This window comes from Carassius auratus, chromosome 46 (genome assembly GCF_003368295.1).
Source record: "Carassius auratus strain Wakin chromosome 46, ASM336829v1, whole genome shotgun sequence".
In the NCBI taxonomy this organism is placed as follows: Eukaryota; Metazoa; Chordata; class Actinopteri; order Cypriniformes; family Cyprinidae; genus Carassius; species Carassius auratus.
In genome coordinates, this window is record NC_039288.1 from 10,027,793 (window position 1) to 10,052,826 (window position 25,034).

Below are 25,034 nucleotides of genomic sequence, written 5' to 3' on the forward strand. Positions count from 1 at the left end.
TTAGTGTGTTTCTGTTGCCATCTTACATCAATTAATTCTAACGGAAGCATTTTCAGAATATCAGTACTTCCATCCATCATCTTCTCCCTCCTTTCTGCAATCCTTCTGCCCTCGTGCCAGCTCTTGTGAACAGAGAGAGTGATTCAGCGTGCCAACAGGGATTTAAATCTACGCTCAGAGAATTGCCGAGCTGATTATGCAGCGTGTCTGCTTGCTTTAATGAAGGGCACCCCGCTGACAAGCAGTGTGATGAATGAAAGCTTTAGTCATCATCCTTCCTCTTTCTCTCCCTTTTTTTTTTGGCATTGGGCTACACATAACCAATAAAGTGTAGCTAGCAGTCAGTTATAAACTGTATCTGTTTAATACATTTTGCTGACCAGCCAAACCTCTTGAGCACAATGGATTGATGTGACTGGATGAATCTGGAGTATAGTGGTAGTGTTAATTTTAGCATTGCAGTATGGATGTTCAGCGACTTATAAGTGTGAGTTCTGCACAATTCTGTTGCGCTCCATGCAGCTGCTTTTAACGCCAGAACGCGTTCTGTGTGAATGGCTGTTAGTCATCAGAGCCAGACCCTGTGTCTTAAGGAAGAAATGCATATTCAAGAGTCAGAAATCGTACTCATGAGTCACCTCTGCCCTTCCAAATAAAGATCACTTGCACTAGTAGAACTATTTTTAATTTGACAGCATTTTTGATCTTCATTCTTGTTGATGTGTTCTGATAGGTGGTCATCTTGTGCATGTTGTGACGTCAGTGTACATGCACATCTCCCATTCCTATTTAAAGCCCACAGGGTCTGTTGGCATTAGCTCACCTGTCTGTGTTTGTCGGCTGTGTTTTTAAAGTCTTGTCAAATGCCTTCAAATTTGTTAAATTACTGTCACGCAGATTACCAGTGAAAGGGCTGAACATAAATATTAAAGTGATTTAAAGAGACTTTCTAATTTAGTCTTTGCTCACTAAGTTTTCTGACCGTCTGTGCCTGTTAAAATGCTTTAAGTGAAGTTGATTTTTTAATTCTTGTGGTTCAGAGAAATGTCTACGGTTGATATAACCAACTTGGTTATGTAAATTGGAAGAAGTGTTTGAGATCTTACCCTCCAGCAGAACATCCTGTCAAATGAGCCTCTGTCAGCATTTTCATCTTTTTTTTTTTTCTTTAATTTTAAGGGCCCAAGAGCACTGAGGCACAGAGTTGCTCAGGTTTGTTCTCTGACGTGTTTGCATGTGTAGGTATGAAATACATTTGCAAAAAACTGTTAGACGCTTCACTGGCAATTACTAAATCAGTTTTATTCTTTGTTAATTTTAGCTTTTGCAGTTCTGTGTGATCAAGCACATTTTAAGCTTCGTATACTCTACGAGTGTACAGCCTTTTGTTTGTGCGAGGATGCAATAATGCATCTACTGCAGATTCTGTTGGAAACCTCTTTATGTTTAAGATGTAAGGCTAGTTCGCACATCCCATGACAAGCCAGGACTGAATGATAAATCCTTTCCACCATCATTCACTGTTGTGAAATCAAGCGTGCTCTGAATCTCCTTTATGAATGGATGAGTCACCAATGTGTTCTCGTGTTTCCCTTGAAGACCAGACTGTGAAAGGCAATTTGGAGAGAGTTAAAGATGGCAGGACTGAAAGAGAACTCTGAAATCTAAAAATAAAATGCTAGAAAGAGGAAGAGAATGATAGGGATGGATCAAAAAAAGAAGAAAACTGATCCTCATGGTCATTTCATCTGAGGCAAGGACAAATATTTCTTGCCTCACGTGCAAGAGGTCGTGAATCTGAGCCTGGCTTGAATGACAGTTTGTCATTATATCAGAAATGGAGGCATTTGGCTGAATTTTATTTGACTTCAATGGAATTATGGGTGTGAGAGCCTCCATTTTTGTATGACATCTATGCTATTAAAGTTTTTATGGGGATGAGATGAAAGACAGGGGTGCCAAAGCCCTCCTAGATAGAGATTAGGGTCTCTGTGTTTAACGTTTTCATCCAGAAGGTGAATAAGAAATTAAAATAAATCTAAAAACAAGCCGTATATTATTTGAGTATGATTGTTACACTGTTCTTAACATTTAAGCCCACAAGTAAATGAAGATAAGTGCTGTGCTCAAGGGTACAAGTGATGGGAAAAAATATTTTTGATCCTAGTAACTCAGTATCTTTGTTTTGACAACCCTGCACTTAAAGGAAACTAGAAGTGACATAAAAAATTTCAGTGTACCTCTGAAGCCTGTTTTACACCGAATGCACTGAAGCTCTCTCTCTCTCTTTTGTCCCAACCAGGTTTAACTTTGAAGATGAAACTCCCACTACAAACTTTGACAGCTTTCCTGCAGCCATAATGACAGTCTTCCAGGTATACTTTATTTTAATTTTTCCTTGTGAATGTTAATGTGTTTTTTCATGTATTTAAAGTGTTTGGTGTGCTTGATCTGTTTATGCCTCTTGCAGATTTTGACAGGAGAGGACTGGAATGCAGTGATGTATCATGGGATAGAGTCCCAGGGTGGCGTTCGGGGTGGAATGTTCTCCTCTGTCTACTTCATTGTTCTCACACTGTTTGGAAACTGTATCCTGTTCTACATGTGTTCACATTGTTGGAGCATCAGGAACAAGACTATTTACAATGCATCTAGATTAAAGAGTCCAACATATGGAAAACCAAATAGTGAATATTGTCTGAGGCAAAGAAAATTGTTCAAATTAATATTGTATATTCATTTCAGTCCATTTATTCAAGAAAGAAAAATGTTTTAGACATTTTAATGGAAGAAAGTAGATAAAAATTTGTCAAATTTCTTGGAATTATTGATAAAATGTAATCAATTTTTAATGCAACTTGAATTTATATCGAATGAAATGCGATATGAAATACAAACAGTTCTCTAACCTGATAACTAGACACACTTCTCAATGTATTCTTGGCCATCGCTGTGGATAACCTTGCCAATGCACAGGAGCTGACAAAGGTAACCTGGCCTTAATAAAAGCTCCCTGTCGCCTGATTTATGATCATTTTATTTAGTTTTTTTGGTTATCATGCTTACATTGTCACAAAACACCCTGAGGATGTAGGTTTCTTTTATCCTAATCTTTTATTTCTGCAATGTCTATGCTTTTAGGATGAAGAGGAACAAGAGGAGGCAGCGAAGAAGAGCATCGCTCTTCAGAAGGCCATGGAGGTGAAGGAGGTCAGCCCCATGTCTGCTGCCAACATCTCTATAGCAGCGTAAGTGTCTTGACTTTTTTAATAGGCTATGGGACTTTTCCTCTAATGTGCACTGTAGCTGTTATTTGTAACTTCTCTATTAAGTTTTGTGATCGCTTGATTGTTTGTCCAGTCAATGTCAGTGTGACCCTGACCTCCCCTTAAACCTGCTCTGTGTAGTCTGTTCTTCATAAATGTGTTGCTTTAGGGTAATGAGTTATACCAAATCAATGTTGTTATAGTTTAATTATGTCATCTGCAGAGATTATTATGGTGCCATATGTGTTTTACATATGCTAATTTTGCCTGCAAGCTTCTGCAAGGTTAAAAACCCACATTGCTGACAGGTGGACAGACAGAGTGACATCACCCTGACTGCCATCTGCGCCCTCTGCACTTCTTTAATTTGTGTTTGTGTCTCATTCTTTTTTTTTTTTTTTTGTTTCACATGTGCAGTTTTGTAAAGCAAAATCGAGATGCAATCTCTCGCAGGTCTTCAGTCTGCAGCGTTCACTCACCGTGAGTTTTGCTCTCACTTACAATATTCCTCTCCTCTCCTCTTTCTTTTCCTATATTCCTGTTCCTATTCCTATATCTCTACCTATTCCAGTCACTTTCACCTTCAGCTTTAATCCTCTTATTGTTTTTCCTCCTCTGTCTTTTTGGTTGTAGCTCATCTCATTGGTTTTGGGGGATGATCATAGCATCAATTGTAATAGTAAACAAACATATGATTCATACAGAATCATATACATGTCTATATGGCTGGTGTTAGTATGGTTAGTAGTTGATTAGTTTAGTGCTCTTTAAAGAAAACAAAACTCTTGAAGTTAGAACTAGAAAAGGAATTTTTGTCAAGGCAAACTTTGAATGTCGGCTTGACAGATTGTGTGAAAAAAATGTTGTCTGTTCTGTTGTTTAAAAAAAAAAACTTGTGCAAAAAAGATTTAGGGTTTATATAGTTATATATATAGTTGATATTTGCTAGCATGCTAAACAGAGCAGTCTGGGTGTGCTGTCTGCAAGCTTCAGTGACTATTTGGATCAACGGCCTTTGTACTGTGTGGGTTTGTTCTTTTGTGTGTGTTTGTGTGTGTGTCTGTGTGCATGCAAGGGATAGAATGTCACTTTTTTCACCAAGAATGTCACTTTTTTCACCAAGAAACAGCATAATCATTTGGTGCATTGAAAGTATATTTAAATCTGTTCATGTTGTTTGTCTGTGTTACGTTTTCCTTTCTCTCTAGTTGTTCTTTCCTTCTCTCTTGACCTCTTTTCATATAGTGTGTTTGTCTTTAACATGTCTGTCGTTTTTGTGTTGTGCCACCCTGAATGTATCTCTAAGGAGTTATGTCTACACTCCATGTCGTCGCTTTGTGAGGTATAGTGACACGACTCAGGATGCTTTTATTATTTTTGTTCGACTTTAGTTGTTTTTCTCATTATCACATGCTATTAGCACATCATTAGGGCTTCTGAGTCACTGTAGTCCCATGATGCTCTTTGTCCTCTCTTAGCAATGGAACAATGGTGTTGGACATAAGTGAAATGCATGAGTCACAGAGCATGACATACAGATTATGCTGAAACTGTATTGTTTATAGAAAAACCTCTATGCCAACCACTGTTTCACTCGAATGCTTGAGAACAACCAATAAGAATTTCTCCTTATGTGTTCCATACATTAGAAGAAATAAAGGTTACAGGCTTGAAACAGCATGAAGTGGAATAACCGTGTGACAGCACTCTCATTATTGGGTGAACTTTCATTTTAAAGTTGCCATAACTTACAAAGTTTAGTTAAGCTTAGTCATTTATGTTTATTATTTTATCCCTTTGAAGTCCCTTTTTTGTTATTATTATTTTATCCCTTTGAAGTATACTATAGCTTTAAGAATTAAAGAATGACCCGTCCCTTTAAGATGTACAACCTATATTTAGATCGGTATTACTATTATAGTATGTATTAATGTTTTAAATTAACATTTTATTTTTGTAATTTTATGTGCTTTATCATTTATATTGGTTTGTGTTTAAATATTTCTATAAAGCTTTATTTATTTGTATTTCTATTTTAGTACTTTTTAATACTGCAATAGCAACAAGTTGTAGTCTAATGTAAAACTCTCATGATGTCATGAAGTTTAAAGAGACAGTCCACCCAAAATGGAAAATTCTGTCATAATTTAGTCATATAAGTAATAAAAGAAGATATTTTGAAGAAAGTTGGTAACCAAATGGTTTCGGTTCCCATTGACTTCCGTTGTACGGGCAAAAAATGCATTACATTTCTATAAGAATTCATATGGTTACCAAAGTTCTTCAGAACATCATCTTTTTTACTCAGGAAAAAAAGTAAGTCAAGTTTGGAACAACATGAGGATGAGTGACATAATTTTCATTTCTGTGGGTGTATTATCCCTTTAACCATGATCAGTGTGATTTAGAGTGGTCAACAGTGGTGGGCTCGTGGATGTGGGTGTTATCGGAGGTAATACCAAGTTACGTGCGTAATTCAGGTGAATATTCTCCCGTCCCTCAGTAAAGAGCAGCAGAGGTCACTGCAGAAGTTGTCCATATGGGAGCAGCGCACCACCCAGCTGCGTAGACACAACCTGCGTAACAGCAGCGAGGCCCTTTACAATGAACTAGAGCCTGAAGAGCGTCAGCGCATGTCTTCAGCGCTGCATCTGCGGCCCGACATGAAGACCCACCACGATCGACCGCTTGTAGTGGAGCACAGAGACGGCACAGTGGACAATTCCAGGACTGACACAGATGGAGACACTCCAGACGTTCAGCTCTCCTCTAGCCACCCAAGAAAGCATCATCAATTTCGAGGAGAGAACGGAGATGCTGGAGAGGGGAGGCACCATAGACACCACAGCCAAAATAGGGAGCACCAGGACACCCTGGAGCACAGCAGCAATCAGGATGGAGGACACAGGAACCACCACACAGCTGGTTCTCCTGAGGAGGGCATAGGGTTGGAGGAAAGAGAACGCAGACACCACCATTCTCGCCGATCCAGAGAGGTCAACGGGAATGGCAATGGCACGATTGGTAATGGTGGCAGAGGCGAAGATAGGATACGAGATCACAGAGATGGCGAAGGAGGGAATGGAGAAAGGAGGAGACACCGGCCACGTGTTAAAGCCCAGTCCACACTGGATGGAGAAGAATGCTGGGAGAACGGTGGAAAACACAGGTACATTCATTTCTCAGACTGTATGGCGGCCTCAGAAACTATTTGGACACTTATAGGGATAGTCCACCCAAAAATAAAAATTCTGACATCATGTACTCACCTCTCATGTCTTTTCAACCTGTATTGCATTACTTTTTTCTGCAAATAAAAACAAAGAAATACAATTCTGACATCATGTACTCACTCTCATGTTTTTTTTTTTTTTTTTACCTGTATACATTACTTTTTTCTGCAAAAAAATAAAATAAAAACAATTCTGACCTCATGTACTCACCCTCATGTTTTTCAACCTGTATGCATTTCTTTATTTTCTGCAAGTCTCTGCTTGAAAAAATCTCTGCTGTTTTCTTTCAAATACATGACATTGCTTTGAAGTTTTGTTTTATAATGCAGTGCCATTCATCATTTATTGTGAGACATTTTGAAGCCATGGACATGCTGAATAGACTGACATTGAATGCATGATCAGATATGGCATTTTTCCTACAATTTCATTTTTGCTTTGATTTGCATATACTTTGCAAACCATTAGGCAGCACTTTGAGATATATTGAGTATGCATGTTGGATATATATATATATATATATATATATATATATATATATATATATATATATATATATATATATATATATTTATTACAGGGGCAGACCAACAGGTACAGACAGCTTAGCGACCAGCCCTCTCCAGTCTCCTACTGAACAGAAGCCAGGAGACAAAGATAATCTTAAGAACAGCACCAGAGTGGGCCCAACCGGAGTCAACATTCCTGTCACCATAACTGCCCCACCAGGAGAGACTGCAGTCATTCCCAGTAAGTATTTTTTTTAATCTCCTGCTTGCATTGTGCCAAAAATAACACATCAATTGAATAATTTGACTAGTGACTTTTTAAAACAATTAGTCATACATACATAGTGTATTATACATGTATCATTTTTTTTGCAATACAAAAGGAGTTGTCAAGAAAAATGTCCAAGCTGCCACCATTGGATGCAAAGATACCATAAAAGTGTTCCATGCAACCCTAGAAAATAAGTTCAGTATAACAGCAGCCTAGGCATTATGCTGAATCACTCCATTCATTTCGGATGGGTCCCACAGGGGAAAAGTGGGTTGCACCTTATTTTACAGTACGTGTACTTACATGTACTTATAGTGTACTTACAGTGTATTTATCGAAGAAAGTTCTGGTAATACAAGGTAACTACATGGGGTAAGGTTAGGTTTAGGAGTAGGTTCATTGTAAGAATCTAGATATTACATAGTTATTGTAATTAATATAATAAGTACATAGTATGTACATGGGGAACAGGACTGTAAAATAAAGTGCTACCGAAAAGTGTTTTGAGTGACATGAGAGTAAATACAAGGTATATTTACAGAATACATGGTACATATACAGAATATTTATTTTTGGTTGCATTATCCCTTTAAGTATTATCTTCTAATTACATAATCATGTAGCGCCGCTAAGAAGATGGCAGCATTGAATGGTTATTTGACACTTGTGACATTCTCTCCTCATCTTTTCTCTAATGATCATCTGTTTGACAGTGAACAACATTGATGGTGACAGTCTACTGCTGAACGAGGAAAAGAAGGATCTTGATGAGCTTAATCAGAATGCACCCAAACACATTCTGCCATACAGCTCCATGTTTGTGTTTGGTCCAACTAACCCGTGAGTTAAACTCTTGGGGAGAGATTTTAAATATGTATCACATATATAACTTGCCTCAATTTGCACAGAATTAGCATTTGGTTGTAACGTACCTGCTAAATACTGTGAATAAGTGTTGATTCTTCATGTTGTCTCGACAGAGTGCGACGGTTGTGTCATTATGTGGTGAACCTACGGTACTTTGAGATGTGTATCCTCACAGTCATCACCATGAGCAGCATTGCCCTCGCTGCTGAAGACCCTGTGCAGGCCAATGCCCCGCGCAATGATGTAAGACACACAGACCTCCCTGGAAATGTCAGGAAATGTAAAATCTATAATATACAAATCTGGAAAAGTCAAAAGTCAAAAAAAAAAAAAAATTGTGCATATAGTATTTTTATGTAAGTTAATACTAAATAATACTGTTCATTTATTAAATGTTATCTATAAAATCCAGCAAACACTGATCTCATTGACACTGTCTTTCACTGTAAGCTTGGGTTATGACATCAGTGGTGTTTACATATATATATAAATTAAAATGGGTTGCTTTTGGTGCTTAAAAGAATAAGGTCCAAGGTTAAGAATACGCTAGCAGTTACTTAAATGTAAAATGTTTTTCTCTCTTTAACATTACAATAGTGAAAGATGACTTCCCTTATTGATCACATCTTCCCTCATAAAAATAATCACATTGTTTGCATTCGCCAAAATGACCGGATTTGCTGAAAACAAAAACACTGATGGTGAGGGTAACTGGCATTAGCACAAGTCCTGCTCGCTGTGAAATGGTAGCGACCAGCCGTCAGAGGATTCCACTTTTTCTTAAGTCTTCCTCGAACTGTTATGTTCACAGTTTGTGATTTATTTAACACATACTGATAATGCGTTTGATTGGACTGTGACTTGGTGATGACGGGTAGCAGTCAATAAATGGGACAAGTTAGGTCACGTACAGGACAAATCAGTTCAGCCCAATATACAGTATGGTTGGCAACCCTATTTGTTTCTAGTCCCACTGACTGGCTTTTGCACCATATTTTTTATTTGGGACAGCCTGTGAGCAGATTTAACACCTATTGCCACCGCATTAGCCATAATCATTGCTAATTAAGCATTGTTCTTTGAATTACTTGTACATTGAATCTCTGCTTTCAGTATTTCACAGCTGCTCATGTGGAAGGATTGAAAGATAGGAAAAAAAACTTGAGTGTTTATTTGAAACATCTATTTTTGTCTCTGAAAAAATACAGTGTACGTCATGTCTGTTCTGTTTGGGACATTATTGAAGTACTCACTGAATCATAGCTGCAGTGGGGACAAACACTGGTTTATTCTGAAATTCTTATTTTATTTATGGCATCATCCACTTTCCTTTGCTCAAATGGTCCGTGGGAGTTATAAAGAAAATATAAAGAAAATAACTGCTTATTTCTAATTCCTTATTTCTTGTGGTTTCCTCAGGTGCTGAAATACCTAGATTACGTCTTCACTGGTGTGTTCACATTTGAGATGGTTATAAAGGTAAATACAAATGCCTTTTTATTTTTTATTTTTATTTTACTTGCAGTATTAAATGTTATTGATTTAAAAAACATTATTTTTATTTTTTTTACAAATTATTTAAAAAAATGAATTCACACTACCCTTCAAAAATGTAGGGCTTCCATGATTTTTTATTGTGTTTTGAAAGAAGTATCTTATCATCGCCAAGGCTCCATTTGTTTGATCAAAAATACAGTAAAAGCTTTAATATTGTGAAATATCATTACAATTTAATAACAGTCATTAGTGTCACATGATCCTTCAGAAATGATATGTCATTTGGTGCTTAAGAAACATTTCTTTAAAAACGTATAAGTGATGTTGAAAACAGTTGTGCTGCTTAACATTTTTGTTGAAACTAAGATACATTGTTTTTAGGATTCTTTGAATTTTTAATATCTTTTGTAACATTACAAATGTCTTTACTCTCGCTTTTGTTTAATTTAACGCATTTCTGATGAATAGATGTTCACCCTTTTTTTTGTCTTTTCTCTTCTAGATGATTGATCTTGGGTTGCTGTTGCATCCTGGGTCTTACTTCAGGGATCCGTGGAACATACTGGACTTCATTGTAGTCACCGGTGCTCTGGTGGCCTTCGCCTGCTCGTGAGTGGCTGTTTTTGTGATTCTGTCAGAGTGCAGCAGACACAGCGGTCACAAGAGCAGGCTGTCAGTTCAAATCCAGCAAGAGAGCATTCAGTCGAAAATGACGGAAACAGGATGTGACTGTCTGCTGTTTAGTATCTGGTGTGAGATGGAGCTCTGTGATGAGGGGAAGTGTGGCATCTGTGTATAGTTTGGTCTTTGGAACTGATCGGTTTAATGCGCATCTGTTTTTTTTTTTATCTCATAATAGTATTGTGCATAGCGTGCACACTTCTGCTAATGATTCGGGTGGGTTTAGTATTTCCCACAGGAGCTGAGCCAGACAGTTGCATTTCCCAGCAGTTTGCTTTAATTCTTATTGTTCATGACCCACCCATGGTAATTAGCAGTGATTTCCTCTTCTAGTTGAATCAATTTATAATTTTCATTGTGAAATGAAACAATAAAATCCACTCACGTATAAATAAAATAGACTCACATTACATCAATTGTTCACTTTACTCACCCTCAAGTCCTTATTATGTAGATGAGTCTGTTTCTTCATCAGAACAGATTTGGGGAAATGTAACATTGCATCACTTTCTCATCAATGGATCCTCTACAGTGAATGGGTGCCGGCATGTGTCCAAACAAGATTCGTTTAACTTGAAACCATTATTTCCAGCAAAACAAATCAAGTCCACTGTCCATAATGTTTCTTTCTCCAGTTGAAAAAGTCAATTTGTCTGAATCAGGAGAGAAATATGCAAAATGTAAAAAACAAAACAGATTCAAAACAGATCTAAACAAATATGTCTATGGATTTTGATGTGAAAGGACAACATTATTATGGATTATGGACTGGTATTTTGGCCAGAAGCCAAATAATTGTTTTTATAAACTGTTTGAACTTTCATTCTGAAGGCACCCATTCACTGCAGAAGATTCATTGGTGGACAAGTGATGTGATGCTTCAGTTATTTCAAATCTTTTCTGATGAAGAAACGAGCTACATCTTGGATGGCCTGAGGTTGTGCAAATTTTCAGCAAAGTTTCATTTTTGTGTGAACTGTTCCTTTAAGGTAGGGACCTGACCATATTGAGAGACCAGAATATTGTAGAGTCATTTTTAGCGATGCCCTTGCAACCACCCACAACCCTCTAGCATTGGTATACCAACATGCTAACAACCACTCAGAACACTTAGCAACCATAGAGCACCACCATAGCAACCACCATATCATCACAGTGGCTAGTTTTACACATGCAACGGCCAACATAATGTATTTTATGAAGCCCGGTGGATACAATTTCCAAGGTTTGACAGCCTGTGTGTTTTGTGTAATAAATGCAAGGTCTAGTTTGAGTGTGGCTGAATCCTCTTAGTTGTCATGTTCAGATGCTCAGCTGTCTTTCTCCACCTCTGCGGTTGACAGAAGGACCCCGGGGTGCTTTAAAATAGCTGAAAAAGAGGTGATAGAAAACTGCTCGGCTTTTGAAACCAGCTTTCTGTGTGAGTAGTGCAGAAACTGTCCATCAGCTCCAGCTGGCTCCTGTTCTTCTGATGGTGGCACTATAGCATATCTAAGCATTTATTTGTTCAGCTAAGACTCTGTTTATATATATATACTGAACAAGTGTAAAACCAAGATTTAAAAATAAAAAGAATTTGTTTTAAAGGGGTCATATAATGCGATTTTAAATTTTTCCTTTCTGTTCGGAGTGTTACAAACTTCTTGGTACATGAAGAAGATCTGTAAAGTTGCAAAGTCTCAAATGCATCAGAAACAGGTAACATGTTTCGTAGCTTGGCAGTGTTTCTGAAATGGAAGAATAAGACTCATTCACACTAAAATGGCTCGTTCTAACACAACCCAAATATATATTTTACCAGTGTTTTTTGCTAAAAATTATGTAGGAAAAGTAATCGATTAATTTATGACAAGAGTGCACCCTCAAAAATCTAAATTATAACAGGAATTTTGACCTTTGTTTAAAAAAGAAGACTTCTTTGTTGCCTTTTTCTCGATCACATTTTAGAAATCATCAGAAGTTATATATCGACTGAAAACTTAAAATCTCAAAATTCATCCTTTAAAACCCATTTTAAAATCAGACATTGCATTTCCATGTAAATGGTACATCAATACCATGTTACAAAATATTTTCATTCATGAATTATAAAAATTTAAGTTTGGATCGTGCACTACAAAGACAATTTTCAAAAATATGAGTGACAGTTAAGGGGTTAAACAGCATAAACACCAAATAATGTTCTTTTTAGCAGCATCATATGACCCCTTTAATAAAAAACAATGCCTAGTACATGAAAATGTCTGTAGTTAAAGAAAGGAGTACTTAGGGTGGTGTCGGCTCTGGTATTAGTGCACTGTTGTATATTGATTATAAATGAATCTCATACCGTGTTCTGCTCTTTCTGATTCTCTTGTGTTTGTCTCACTTTAACTGTGTTGTAATCTTCCTCTTTCTCCTGTGCTGAGTAGTGGATAGCAAGCTTTTGTCCTGTGGGCTTTAATGTCTCTCATTTAGTTTTTTTCTCTCTCCATCTTTCCATCTTTCTCTTTCTTTCTCTGTCTCTCTCTCACTTTCTTTATCTGCCCTGTCCTTCCCTCTTGCTTGCATTACTTTCAGGAGCTTCATGGGGTACGCACTTGTTATTGCCTGCTTCCTGTGTATCTGCCTGAGTATAAGTGTGTGTTTGTGTGGATAAGAATCGCCAGACCAGTGCATCATTTTCAAGATTTGTGAAACTGCACTTCTGTAGACCACGATTGGGCATTAATTCTTAAACTCATTACACTTCATCAACTAACTAAACTTGCCAATTGTTTGTTATTTTAATCTGATTCCATAAAGAAACCCAAAATAATACATATTTTAAATGCAATTGTAAGAAAGACAAAATAACACTGGCTGATGTAAGATAAAAGACATGCATTACCAACTGTCTACTAAGAAAAACATCTTTTGTTTTAAAATGTTATTTTTTTTTTTCATTAAAAAAAAAATCTAATATATTTTACTTGCTGTACACAATCAGCATCTATCACAAGGACTTGCATGAACCTTTATGCATGTACTTTCTTTTAGTGTGTGTGTGTGTGACATTTGCCAATATGTAATCTTTTCACTTTTGTGATTTTTATCACAGTTCCATGTTGCGACGTCTCTATATTTACAGCTAAATGTGATTTATCTTGCAGAGATGTTACAAACAAACAGTAACTAATTATTCCTCACAGCATCATGTCTTTGATTATTATAATGATTTATTGTGCGCTGGAGTTGCTTTGATGCTTTTTAATCTTTCTTTGCTGTGCCACAGTGTTTCCGCTCACTGACAGCTCTCTTCTATTCTGATCTCATTTAATCTGTATTTACTGCTTATTCTATGTCTGTGATGCAGCTTATTATGTGTGTGTTTCTATGTTTGTGCATATGTGCATGGTTTTTCATCGGTTTCCCTCGTCAGATCACAACAAAGCGTGACCAGGTGGGGACAGTCTATATTGTATGAAAACAAACTTTATCCCCCAACCTCCCCGCGGACCACTCCAAACTCACAACCCCTCGACTCTTCCTATCTGTCAGCCTTTGTAGAAAAGGATAGACCTACTTTTAACCATGACTTGACCTCTGACCTTTGAAGGGGCTTATAGAAACTACTACTCCTACTGTATCCAGAGGACAGCCACCCCTAATGCTCAGTCAAACAAAAGCTCAATTATTAGTCATTAACCATAAAAAAAAAAAAGATTTTGATCCTGCATATCCTTCATATATAGTAAATATATTTTTGCATTATATATATATATATATATATAATAACATATTTGCTCAATTATCCCAAATACAATGGGCCCTATTTTAACGATCTAAACACAAAGTTTAAAGCGCACGTGCAGGTGTACTCAGGGCGTGTCCAAATCCACTTTTGCTATTTTAACGACGGAAAAATGGTTGGCGCGCCCGAGTGCATGGTCTAAACGGGATGTCCCTATTCTTTTAATGAGAATCTTCCATTCCCTTTAAGAGCCAGCTGCGCTCGTGCCATGAAGGAATTGCTATTTAAACGGCAGAATTTGGCAAGTGCAAAGACAGAACGCGTCTCCGAGATGAAACGGAGCTGCTCATGTGCGAGCAAATAGATAGCCTAATTCTGATACATGCGATGACTACCATTGTAACATGTAGGCATTGCTCCAGCAACGCGCCTGAATACACCTATTTTTTAGACCAGCACGTCCATGGGCGCAAAAATGAGCGCAAATGCATTTGCTAATTAAACAACAATGGCGCCGGACTGAAACTAGCAAACACACTTGCGCTGTGCCTTGCATAGCATTGCGCCGGGTGTATAATAGGGCCCAGTGTCTTAGGATTTTATATAATTTAATTTTGGGCTGCAATTTGACCTGGATTTGCAATTGACCTTTGTATCAGGGTGCATCAGGTGGCTTTACCCTGTCACAAACATTAGGCAGAACTACTTCAGCACTGAACCTGTGTGGTGGGTGCATGGAGACAGATGGTCCTCTGAAATCTATGGGAGTATAGTTGAGTGTCTCATTGGGCAGAGATCAACATGCACCCCTGGGGTGTGTGTGAGACTTACAGACATTGCATGGACATTGCATGCCAGTGCGATAGAGAAAAAGTAAGCAGACAAATCACAGAGCTAAGCTATTACTCCCTAAACCTGGCTTTTTCTCTTTTTCTTTCTCTAGGCTTATTTGCCATAGCGGGTATTTGAAATATAGTATTTTGAATGATGAATGTTTCTTTATGACACACAGACACAAAAAAATAATTTCGTAAAGCTTGACAACCTATTTCAGCTGTCAAGGAAATATCTCACCGGTCAGAAAGGACCACTTTTTTTTGGATTAAACAAGGTTGTAATGGAAATTGTTCTTGTTCATCAACATGTCTGGAGAAGTTTAGAGTAAAAGAGTTTTAAAATAGCCTTTTCTTATCTTTTCAGATGAGTTCCATTCTGTTGAGCTGTGTAATTTCAAATGCCATTCATTGTAAACCTGTCTTAGAGCAGCTGAAACATTCAGAAAACATTGATGTCGACTATCTTCAGTGACTTAATTTAACTTCAAGTCAATCCTGAAAATAAAGTTAAACTGTATGGAACGCGAACAACAAAGCGGCATTGATTATTAAAACTTGATTATTGAACATTGATTATTTATGTTCTGTTCAGTTCACTTTATTAGTGTTTCCTTCTAAGCCAGGCATCACATTAATGTTCATACTTAAGATTTGAGGCTTTTAGCTTGGGCCAGTAAGCAAACAACCAACTTGCAACCAGATCATAACACCCTGGCAACCACCACCAACACCTTAGCAACATAGTGACGAGTTTTGCAAAAGCAGTAATTAAAAAAATTGAATTCTCATCATCAGAATATGACTTGGCCAACTGTGGTTTTTACAAAGAGACCATCCCTGCTGTATGGATTGTCTCTTTGTATCTTTTTCTACTGAATGAATGTTATTTTACAGAAATATTCAATGTTTAAATGATATTTATCATCAATCTCAGAGGTAGGTTTGTTTCTGTAGAATAACCTCCCCTTGAAGGCATGCTCTCCACTAACAAAATAACCTCTAGCTAATGTAATTCTGAATTACATGACGGGCTGGAGGAAGTGATTACTTCATTAAAATGTAATTGAATTGCGTTCAGGCTTTGTGCATGTGCTGGCAGATGACATCAAAATGCATCAGATGTGTGTTCAAATGTGTGATCCCAATCATGTTTGAAATGTCACTTAGTCATTGCTTTTTCCTTACAGAGGAACTAAAGGCAAGGACATCAACACTATCAAGTCCCTAAGGGTCCTTCGAGTCCTCAGACCTTTGAAGACCATTAAACGTTTGCCTAAACTGAAGGTAATGTCCTACTGTCTGGTTCTTAGCCTGCTTAGCTCTTAACTTACTCCTCTGAGAGCATGCAAGTGGAATTAGAGGGTTTTAGTTGTAAAATAACATGATCTGATAAAACAAAGTGAAAGATTATAATTCTTAGAAACCGATAGAAAAATCAATTAGGCTCAATATACGGGATATCCCGGCTAATAAAGGACAGTTGGCACCTCTATTACCTAGGTACATTATGTGGTGCTTGCGTGGACGTTTTACAAACAGGAATGATGCCCCTTGTGTAGACCTCCACATTAACAGCCTTGCTGCATCTTTCTGTGTAATCAAATCACACACTTAGGCACACAAACAAATCCTTTCAGAAACACTCTCCGTTATCTCATTACATGGCTGAATTATACATGCAAACTTACATTTCACATCATCATTTATTCGTTTGGCTAATGATTCATCACCAGTAGCATTAGAGCAAATAATAGATTAATAAAACTGCAGTTTAGCTTAGTTACAATACTAATGCATAGATAAAGCATCATAGGGCCACAGAGACATGTATCCTACCTATATTCAATTCAATTCAATTCAATTCAAGTTTATTTGTATAGCGCTTTTTACAAAACAAATCGTTACAAAGCAACTTTACAGAAAATTATGTTTCTACAATATTTAGTAGTAGCTAGTAGTTTGTGCACATTTGACAGGATTTTAGAAAAACTAAAAAATAATAATAATACAAGACGTAGTCAGCTAGACGATGAACTATCAATATTATTAATTAAGTTATTATATGATTAAGTCACACATTTAGGAATAATTGTTAGTTCTGTTTGTTGATTCAGGGTCAGCATCATCTGAGGTCCTCTGAGGGTCAGCATCATCTCTTCTCAGGTGTTCTGGATCCAGACTGGAGCTTGTGTAAATCCTAGTTACCACGGGATGTGAATCCCGTGGCAAAACATAGAAACAAAATACAGACATCATTAGCATAGCTGCTGATCCAACAAAGTAAAATTAGTTTAACCCAAGCTAATGAATAAAAATGCACCTTTGATCAGATGCAACTACACTCACAATTAAAAAGATACATTATTCGAATGCTTGGCGAAAGAGATGTGTTTTTAATCTAGATTTAAACAAAGAGAGTGTGTCTGAACCCCGAACATTATCAGGAAGGCTATTCCAGAGTTTGGGAGCCAAATGTGAGAAGGCTCTACCTCCTTTAGTGGACTTTGCTATCCTAGGAACTACCAAAAGTCCAGCGTTTTGTGACCTTAGGGTGCGTGATGGGTTGTAACGTGGTAGAAGGCTAGTTAGGTACGCTGGAGCTAAACCATTTAGGGCCTTATAGGTAAGTAATGATAATTTGTAACTGATGCGGAACTTAATAGGTAGCCAGTGCAGAGACTGTAAAATTGGGGTAATATGATCATATTTTCTTGACCTCGTAAGGACTCTCGCTGCTGCATTTTGGACGACCTGTAGCTTGTTTATTGACGAAGCAGGACAACCACCTAGAAGTGCATTACAATAGTCCAGTCTAGAGGTCATGAATGCATGAACTAGCTTTTCTGCATCAGAAACAGATAACATGTTTCGTAGCTTGGCAATGTTTCTAAGATGGAAGAATGCAATTTTTGTAACATTGGAAATATGATTTTCAAAAGACAAATTGCTGTCTAATATAACACCCAGATTTCTGACTGTAGAGGAAGTAACAGTACATCCGTCTAGTTGCAGATTGTAATCTACAAGATTCTGTGTAGTGTTTTTTGGTCCAATAATTAATATCTCCGTCTTATCCGAATTTAATTGGAGAAAATTCTTTGTCATCCAATCTTTTACATTTTTAACACACTCTGTTAGCTTAGATAATTGGGAAGTTTCATCTGGTCTCGTTGATATATATAGCTGAGTATCATCAGCATAACAGTGGAAGCTAATTCCGTATTTTCTAATAATATTACCAAGGGGCAACATGTATATTGAAAATAGAAGGGGACCTAGGACGGATCCTTGTGGCACTCCATATTTTACTGATGATAAATGAGATGACTCCCCATTTAAGTAAACAAAATGGTAGCGATCGGACAGGTAGGATCTAAACCATCTTAGAGCCTGCCCTTGAATACCTGTATAGTTTTGTAATCTATCTATGAGTATGTCATGATCTATGGTGTCGAACGCAGCACTAAGATCAAGTAAGACTAGAAATGAGATGCAGCCTTGGTCTGACGCAAGGAGCAGGTCATTTGTAATTTTAACAAGTGCAGTTTCTGTGCTATGGTGGGGCCTAAAACCTGACTGAAATTCTTCATACAGATCATTTTTATGCAGGAAGGTGCTCAATTGAGCAGACACAACTTTTTCTAAAATTTTAGACATAAATGGAAGATTTGAAATAGGCCTGTAATTTGCCAGTACACTAGGATCTAGTTTTGGTTTCTTAATAAGAGGCTTGATAACCGCCAGCTTGAATGGTTTTGGGACGTGTCCTAAAGATAACGACGAGTTTATGATATTGAGAAGCGGTTCTTCGGCTACAGGTAACAACTCTTTCAGTAATTTAGTGGGTACAGGATCTAATAAACATGTTGTTGGTTTAGATACAGTGATAAGTTTATTTAGCTCCTCCTGTCCTATGGTTGTAAAGCACTGCAGTTTATGTTTGGGTGCGATGGATGAAACTGAAGTGTTAGATGCTGTAGAATCTACATTCGCTATTGTATTTCTAATGTTATCTATTTTATCAGTGAAGAAATTCATAAAGTCATTACTATTTAACGTTGGTGGAATATTTGAATCAGGTGGCGTCTGGTAATTTGTTAACTTAGCCACTGTGCTAAATAAAAACCTTGGATTGTTTTGGTTATTTTCAATGAGTTTGTGTATATGCTCTGCCCTAGCAGTTTTTAGAGCCTGTCTATAGCTGGACATACTGTTTTTCCATGCAATTCTAAAAACTTCTAAGTTAGTTTTTCTCCATTTGCGTTCAAGACTACGAGTTACTTTCTTGAGAGAGTGAGTATTACTGTTAAACCATGGTACAGTACGTTTTTCTCTAACTTTTTTCAATTTGATTGGGGCAACAGCTTCTAATGTATTAGAGAAAATAGTGCCCATGTTGTCAGTAATTTTGTCTAATTCATGTGTATTTTTGGGTACAAATAGCAGTTGAGATAGATCAGGCAGGTTATTTGCGAATCTGTCTTTGGTGGCTGGAACAATAGTTCTGCCCAGACGGTAACGCTGCGACATATAGTTAATATCAGATATACGCAGCATGCACGATACAAGGAAATGGTCTGTAATATCATCACTTTGAGGTACAATATCTATAGCAGTAAGATCGATTCCATGCGATATAATTAAATCTAGTGTATGATTAAAACGATGAGTGGGCCCGGTGACATTTTGCTTGACTCCAAAGGAGTTTATTAGGTCCGTAAACACAAGTCCTAATGTATCATTTGTATTATCAACGTGAATATTAAAATCTCCCATGATTAGCGCCTTATCAACTGTAACTAGAAGGTCTGAGAGGAAATCTGCAAATTCTTTTAGGAATTCTGTATACGGCCCTGGTGGTCTATACACAGTAGCCAGAGCAAGAGATACATTAGATTTCTTTTGCATGTCTGACAGAGTAACATTTAGCATTAGTATTTCAAAAGAGTTAAACCTGTATCCTGTTTTCTGGGTAACATTGAGAATATCACTATATATTGTTGCAACACCTCCGCCACGACCAGTCTGACGGGGCTCATGCTTATAACAGTAGTTTGGTGGAGTAGACTCATTTAGACCAAAATAATCATTTGGTTTTAGCCAGGTTTCAGTCAAGCAGAGTAAATCAAAACTATTATCTGTGATCATTTCATTTACAATAACTGCTTTTGGTGTGAGTGATCTAATATTTATGAGCCCAAACTTTAAAAATTGTTTTTGTTCATTTACTTTACATTTTTCTGGTTTAATTACGATAAGATTTTTTCTAGATCCTACATTATATTTCTATTTATATTTTGACCTCACTATTCTGGGAACAGACACAGTCTTAATAGGTTTTACAGCACAAGTACTTTTATCATTTAAGCGGGTGGAACAAAACTCATCATAATGGTTATTTGAGAATTGACTTACTAGTCACATGGAGTGAAGTGTCCTGGAGATGTTGTCAGAGAGAAGCTCCGCTCCGACTCGACTGGGGTGTAATCCATCAGCGCGAAACAGCCTAGGACGCTCCCAGAAAAGATTCCAGTTATTAACAAATAGCAGTTTCTGTTCTTTACACCATGACAACAACCATTCATTTAAAGCAAAAAGTCTACTGAACCTTTCGTGTCCTCGTCGATACGTGGGCAGTGGTCCTGACACGACGATCGTCGCCGCGGGCCTATATAGATCTTATTAGCATTAATGCTGAAAATATACTGCTCAGTGCTAATAATGATACCCTGAGGACGTTAAATGAGCAGAAATGACAGAAAAGTGAGAAGATTTATATATCCCCCCACTCCTGTTTTATCATTAGCCTAAGTGCAGTCATGTAGAGAAGGGGAGCAGTAATCAATTTAGACTCTGACACAGCCTACAATGCTTTCACAAGGGCATTGTGATATTAACACACGACGACACATTCTACACAGATGGATTTAATGAAGCTGTGCATTATGGTCGGCTTGTGTTAGGGAGGCCGTCCACTCCAGAAGATGTATGCAGGAGATCTGATTTGTGCTGTTTGTGTGTCCCCAGTCCGTGTTTGACTGCGTGGTGAACTCTCTGAAGAACGTGCTCAACATCCTCATCGTCTACGTCCTCTTCATGTTCATCTTTGCGGTTATTGCTGTGCAGCTCTTCAAGGGGAAGTTCTTTCACTGCACCGATGAGTCCAAAGCCCTGGAGAAGGACTGCAGGTACAGCTGTCTGTCGGGATATATTCTGCATGAGGGAGGCAGGGTGGGTGGGATGGAAGAGAAATAATGGACAGAGAGAAAAAGAAAGAAGTATGGTAGGAAGGCAGAGAGAGAAAAAGACTAAACATGGGAAGGAAAGGAAGAGTGAAGGAGGGCAGGCAGGTAGGAAAGACAATAGGTAAAAAGGAAAGAGAGTGATGGTCTGGATGGAAGGAAGGAAGGATGAAAGGAAAGAACTGGAAAAGAAGAACAAAGAAAGAAGGTAAGGGAAGAGAAAAGGGGCAGAAGGAAGTAAAGAAACAAAACAGAAAAAAAGAGGAAGTGGGAAGGAAGAAAGAAGGAATCAATGCAGGAAGTAAAAGGAAGTAAATAATAATAAGTTCGATTTTGATGTGTTTGTACTCAGGGGTCAGTTCCTGGAGTACGGCAGTGATGGAGTGGCCATGACACAGCCACGCGAGTGGAAAAAATATGATTTCCATTATGATAACGTCTTGTGGGCCTTTCTGACCCTGTTCACTGTCTCCACAGGAGAGGGCTGGCCAACGTGAGTCCACACACACACACACACACTGTGATCTTACAGAGACATGTTAAAAACATGTTGGTTTTCTTACTCTGATCTCTTTCTCCTTTTGCTCTGTCTGTTCTGATTAAGTTTCTCTTCTTGCTTAATTCTCTCTGGTGTGATCTATGTTCATCTCCACTCTGTTTACTTTTAACTCAATATTTTACTTACTTTTAACTCCAGATTTCAATATCAATCGCTCTCCCAAATGAGTTTTTTTAACTTTATGGCTTTTTATAGAGAGTGTCAGTTAGAAAAGAAACAAAAAGGGATAACATTCAACAGTTAAAGAGGAAACTGACAGAAACTAAATATGTATTGTGCTGTTAAGTTAGTTAAAGGAAAAAAATCATTGTGAAATTAAACTGGACAATTCTTATTTTTTATACAATGTCGTTTTTTACACAATGCAACACTGTTTATTATAAAATATTGACCCTTATTTTATCTTTTCTCATTATTTATTAAAAACCACTGCCTGAAAGACAAAATCAAGTTCTGTCCTGTTTTGTTTTCTCATCCGAGAAGCCGTTTCCTTCAGATATACATCACAGAAGAGGAGAAAAAATTATCTTAATTTCTAAATCATTAGTTCTTTAAAAAAAATTTTTTTACTTTAAAACATGAATCTAATCATTCAAAATGTTTTTATTATTATTGTTTTTTTTTATTAAAATTTTATTTACCATTTTTTGTATATGCTGTCGAGGAAACCCTTTGTAGTTTTGGATGTAACATCACACCTTATTATCCTTAAAATGTCTTTTAAAGGTCTGTTCACTGTGCATCAAAGGGTTATAATATGAAAAATGTATCTTGACGATCTTATTTCTCATCCTCCTTGTGGTTCTCTAGAGTGCTGAAACACTCTGTTGATGCCACATATGAAGACCAGGGTCCCAGTCCGGGTTACCGCATGGAAACCTCCATCTTCTACGTGGTCTACTTCATCGTATTCCCTTTCTTCTTTGTCAACATCTTTGTGGCTTTGATCATCATCACATTCCAGGAGCAGGGAGATAAAGCCATGTCAGATTGCAGCTTGGAAAAGAACGAGGTAGGACGGGACAGTCGGAGGCGTAAATAGTCAGTTAAAATCTACGATTAGCAGGCGAGTAGATGGGGTGATGGCAAACTGTAGGCACCAGTCACTGTTGCTTAAAATGCAGTTTCAGTGTATGCTAATTCAAGGTCAAAGTCTTGTTTCATACATGCATGGACAGTTGTGAGATGTCTGGAAGAGAAGCACTCTTAAGAGAATTCCTCTTACCTGTGTGAGGCCAACGCACCTGTCGGTCTACAGCTTCACTTTCTGGACTCTAAACTCTTTTGACAAACACATGCTTACACACACAAGCACAGATTTAAACCCCGGGAGGGACTACAAGACCAGTCAGACAGGACTCTTTCAGCTCTCAGACTTTGTTCTAAACCTTTTAAGCTACATTGTTATCTAAACCGTGACTGAACCTCCTAAATTATTGATTTGAAGTGCTCTACATAGGCATAGATTCTACCCAGCTGGTTTTCTTGTCTGATTAACTTAAGTGCCCAAAACTTCTCTAAAACCAGCTAACTGACCAGTCTATCCAGGCTGGGAGACCATCAAACCACCTTATGCTGGTTTAAGATGGTTTCTAGCAGGCAGTGCTAGTTGTAATTACCGTATGCAATATATTAACTTAAATTAGAAAACGGTACAAATATTTAAGTACCATTTTAGCATATGTTTTCCTTGTTTCTCTCTTTTTCTGAGTTCTCTGTATTTGTCTCTATTATATCATCTCTCAGAGGATATATTAGTCTGTGTTTAAATATTAAACTGCTGTAACTCTGTTTGTCTTCTAGCACTCATTCGTTCAGTCATTCATTAGTTTGGTTTCGAGAGCTCTGGTAATACCAATGCTGTTCTGTTAATCAAACATGGAATGTTATGGGTGATGAATAGGTATATGCTTGTAGACATTCACTTCTACATTTTGTTGAGGACTTTATGTTGAAATAAGTGTGCTTTGATGTCATCTACAGCGAGCTTGTATCGACTTTGCCATCAACGCCAAACCTCTGACTCGCTACATGCCGCAAGACAAGCAGTCTTACCAGTACAAGATATGGAAGTTTGTGGTGTCCACTCCATTTGAGTACTCCATCCTGAGCATGATCGCCATCAACACAGTGGTTCTCATGATGAAGGTAACAGCTGTCATTTGCAGAAAATGTAGAAAATTTACTATTAGACATTTATATATGATACTTTTTTTTCTCCATTGCTGCTTGTGGCATGACAGTCATACAGCAATTTTTCTAAATTAAAATAAATTTTTACAAAAAGGGGGATTTTAGATTAAGTCTGTGCATCCAGTTATATAGCATAATACTTTGTTCCTTTTAGAACCAACTAGTTCAGTTCATCTGTCAGTTGTCCATTTGGTAAACTGCCAACAGGAAGTACCCTCTCTCTTATGACTTTACACACAAAAAATACAGGTTCTCAAAATTGTATGGTTCCATGAAGAATCTTAAACATTCACAGAATCAAAGTGAAAGGGTCCAACACAGAGATTGAGGTTCAGCAATGCTGATTATTGCATGATGATGTGTGAATAGTCAGTTATGAATAAGTCATTTCTAATTTGCACTCCTGAAAGCCTATTTTATAGATCTTTTGAATATTTGAGTGAGTGCAGACATACTCAGTTTTTTCTTCCTCTGTAGTTCCATGGTGCTCCTACACAGTATGAAGACATGTTGAAGTGGCTGAACATCATCTTCACAGCTCTCTTCACGCTGGAGTGCATTCTCAAGGTCATCGCCTTCGGCCCACTGGTGAGAGTGCAGAGTCTTATATTACTTATCTTTTATCATTACAGTCAGTGTTTGATACTAAACTAGGTATTGTGTCTATGTATAACACTACTATGTACAGCAAAACAAATTAACATTGCACTCCAGTCTTTTCAAGCTTTACCAGGTGACATTTATGGTCTTCCAGTATGCTATTATCAATGCATTTCATCATTTTTCATTTCATTTGATTCACTCATAATTATAATCAACAAAACATCATGTGTTAGGATGATGTGTGGTTTACTGGAGGAGGGTAACATCTATCAATGTTTGTTTTCTAGTTCTTTTTCTTATTGCATATATATATATATATATATATATATATATATATATATATATATAGACATGGTCGCTGCATCATAAATCTCATTTTGGTGCTGGCTTGTCTGACCTGCAGCAGAAGGTCTCATCTCAAGCTCCATTTCCATTTATGAGGGTCATTTATTAAGAAGCTTTTCTGGTGCTTGACGCTTGCCTTTACCTCCACCTGTTCTGAGTTGATGAATGGGTCTCACTTGTGTTGTTCCATCTGGGATCCATGTCTAGCAGCAGTCGACTA

General features: G+C 37.5%; 1 protein-coding gene across 8 annotated transcripts in view; it reads left to right on the forward strand.

The window, feature by feature from the left end:
* Positions 1-25,034, forward strand: part of LOC113064115 (voltage-dependent N-type calcium channel subunit alpha-1B) — a 56,647-nt gene that overhangs the window by 13,930 nt on the left and 17,683 nt on the right. For 4 of the 8 annotated variants that reach the window (XM_026234684.1, XM_026234683.1, XM_026234685.1 and 1 more), the window contains exons 12-29: positions 2,303-2,375; positions 2,471-2,588; positions 2,921-2,988; positions 3,142-3,248; positions 3,684-3,746; positions 5,770-6,435; positions 7,080-7,249; positions 7,993-8,119; positions 8,260-8,389; positions 9,566-9,625; positions 10,146-10,252; positions 12,884-12,895; positions 16,060-16,156; positions 20,900-21,060; positions 21,467-21,607; positions 22,484-22,685; positions 23,657-23,821; positions 24,344-24,454. In XM_026234684.1, coding sequence (XP_026090469.1) covers positions 2,303-2,375; positions 2,471-2,588; positions 2,921-2,988; positions 3,142-3,248; positions 3,684-3,746; positions 5,770-6,435; positions 7,080-7,249; positions 7,993-8,119; positions 8,260-8,389; positions 9,566-9,625; positions 10,146-10,252; positions 12,884-12,895; positions 16,060-16,156; positions 20,900-21,060; positions 21,467-21,607; positions 22,484-22,685; positions 23,657-23,821; positions 24,344-24,454 — 2,578 coding nt within the window. The remainder of the gene's footprint in view (positions 1-2,302; positions 2,376-2,470; positions 2,589-2,920; positions 2,989-3,141; positions 3,249-3,683; positions 3,747-5,769; positions 6,436-7,079; positions 7,250-7,992; positions 8,120-8,259; positions 8,390-9,565; positions 9,626-10,145; positions 10,253-12,883; positions 12,896-16,059; positions 16,157-20,899; positions 21,061-21,466; positions 21,608-22,483; positions 22,686-23,656; positions 23,822-24,343; positions 24,455-25,034) is intronic. The other 4 variants (XM_026234690.1, XM_026234686.1, XM_026234689.1 and 1 more) reach the window with 3 other exon arrangements.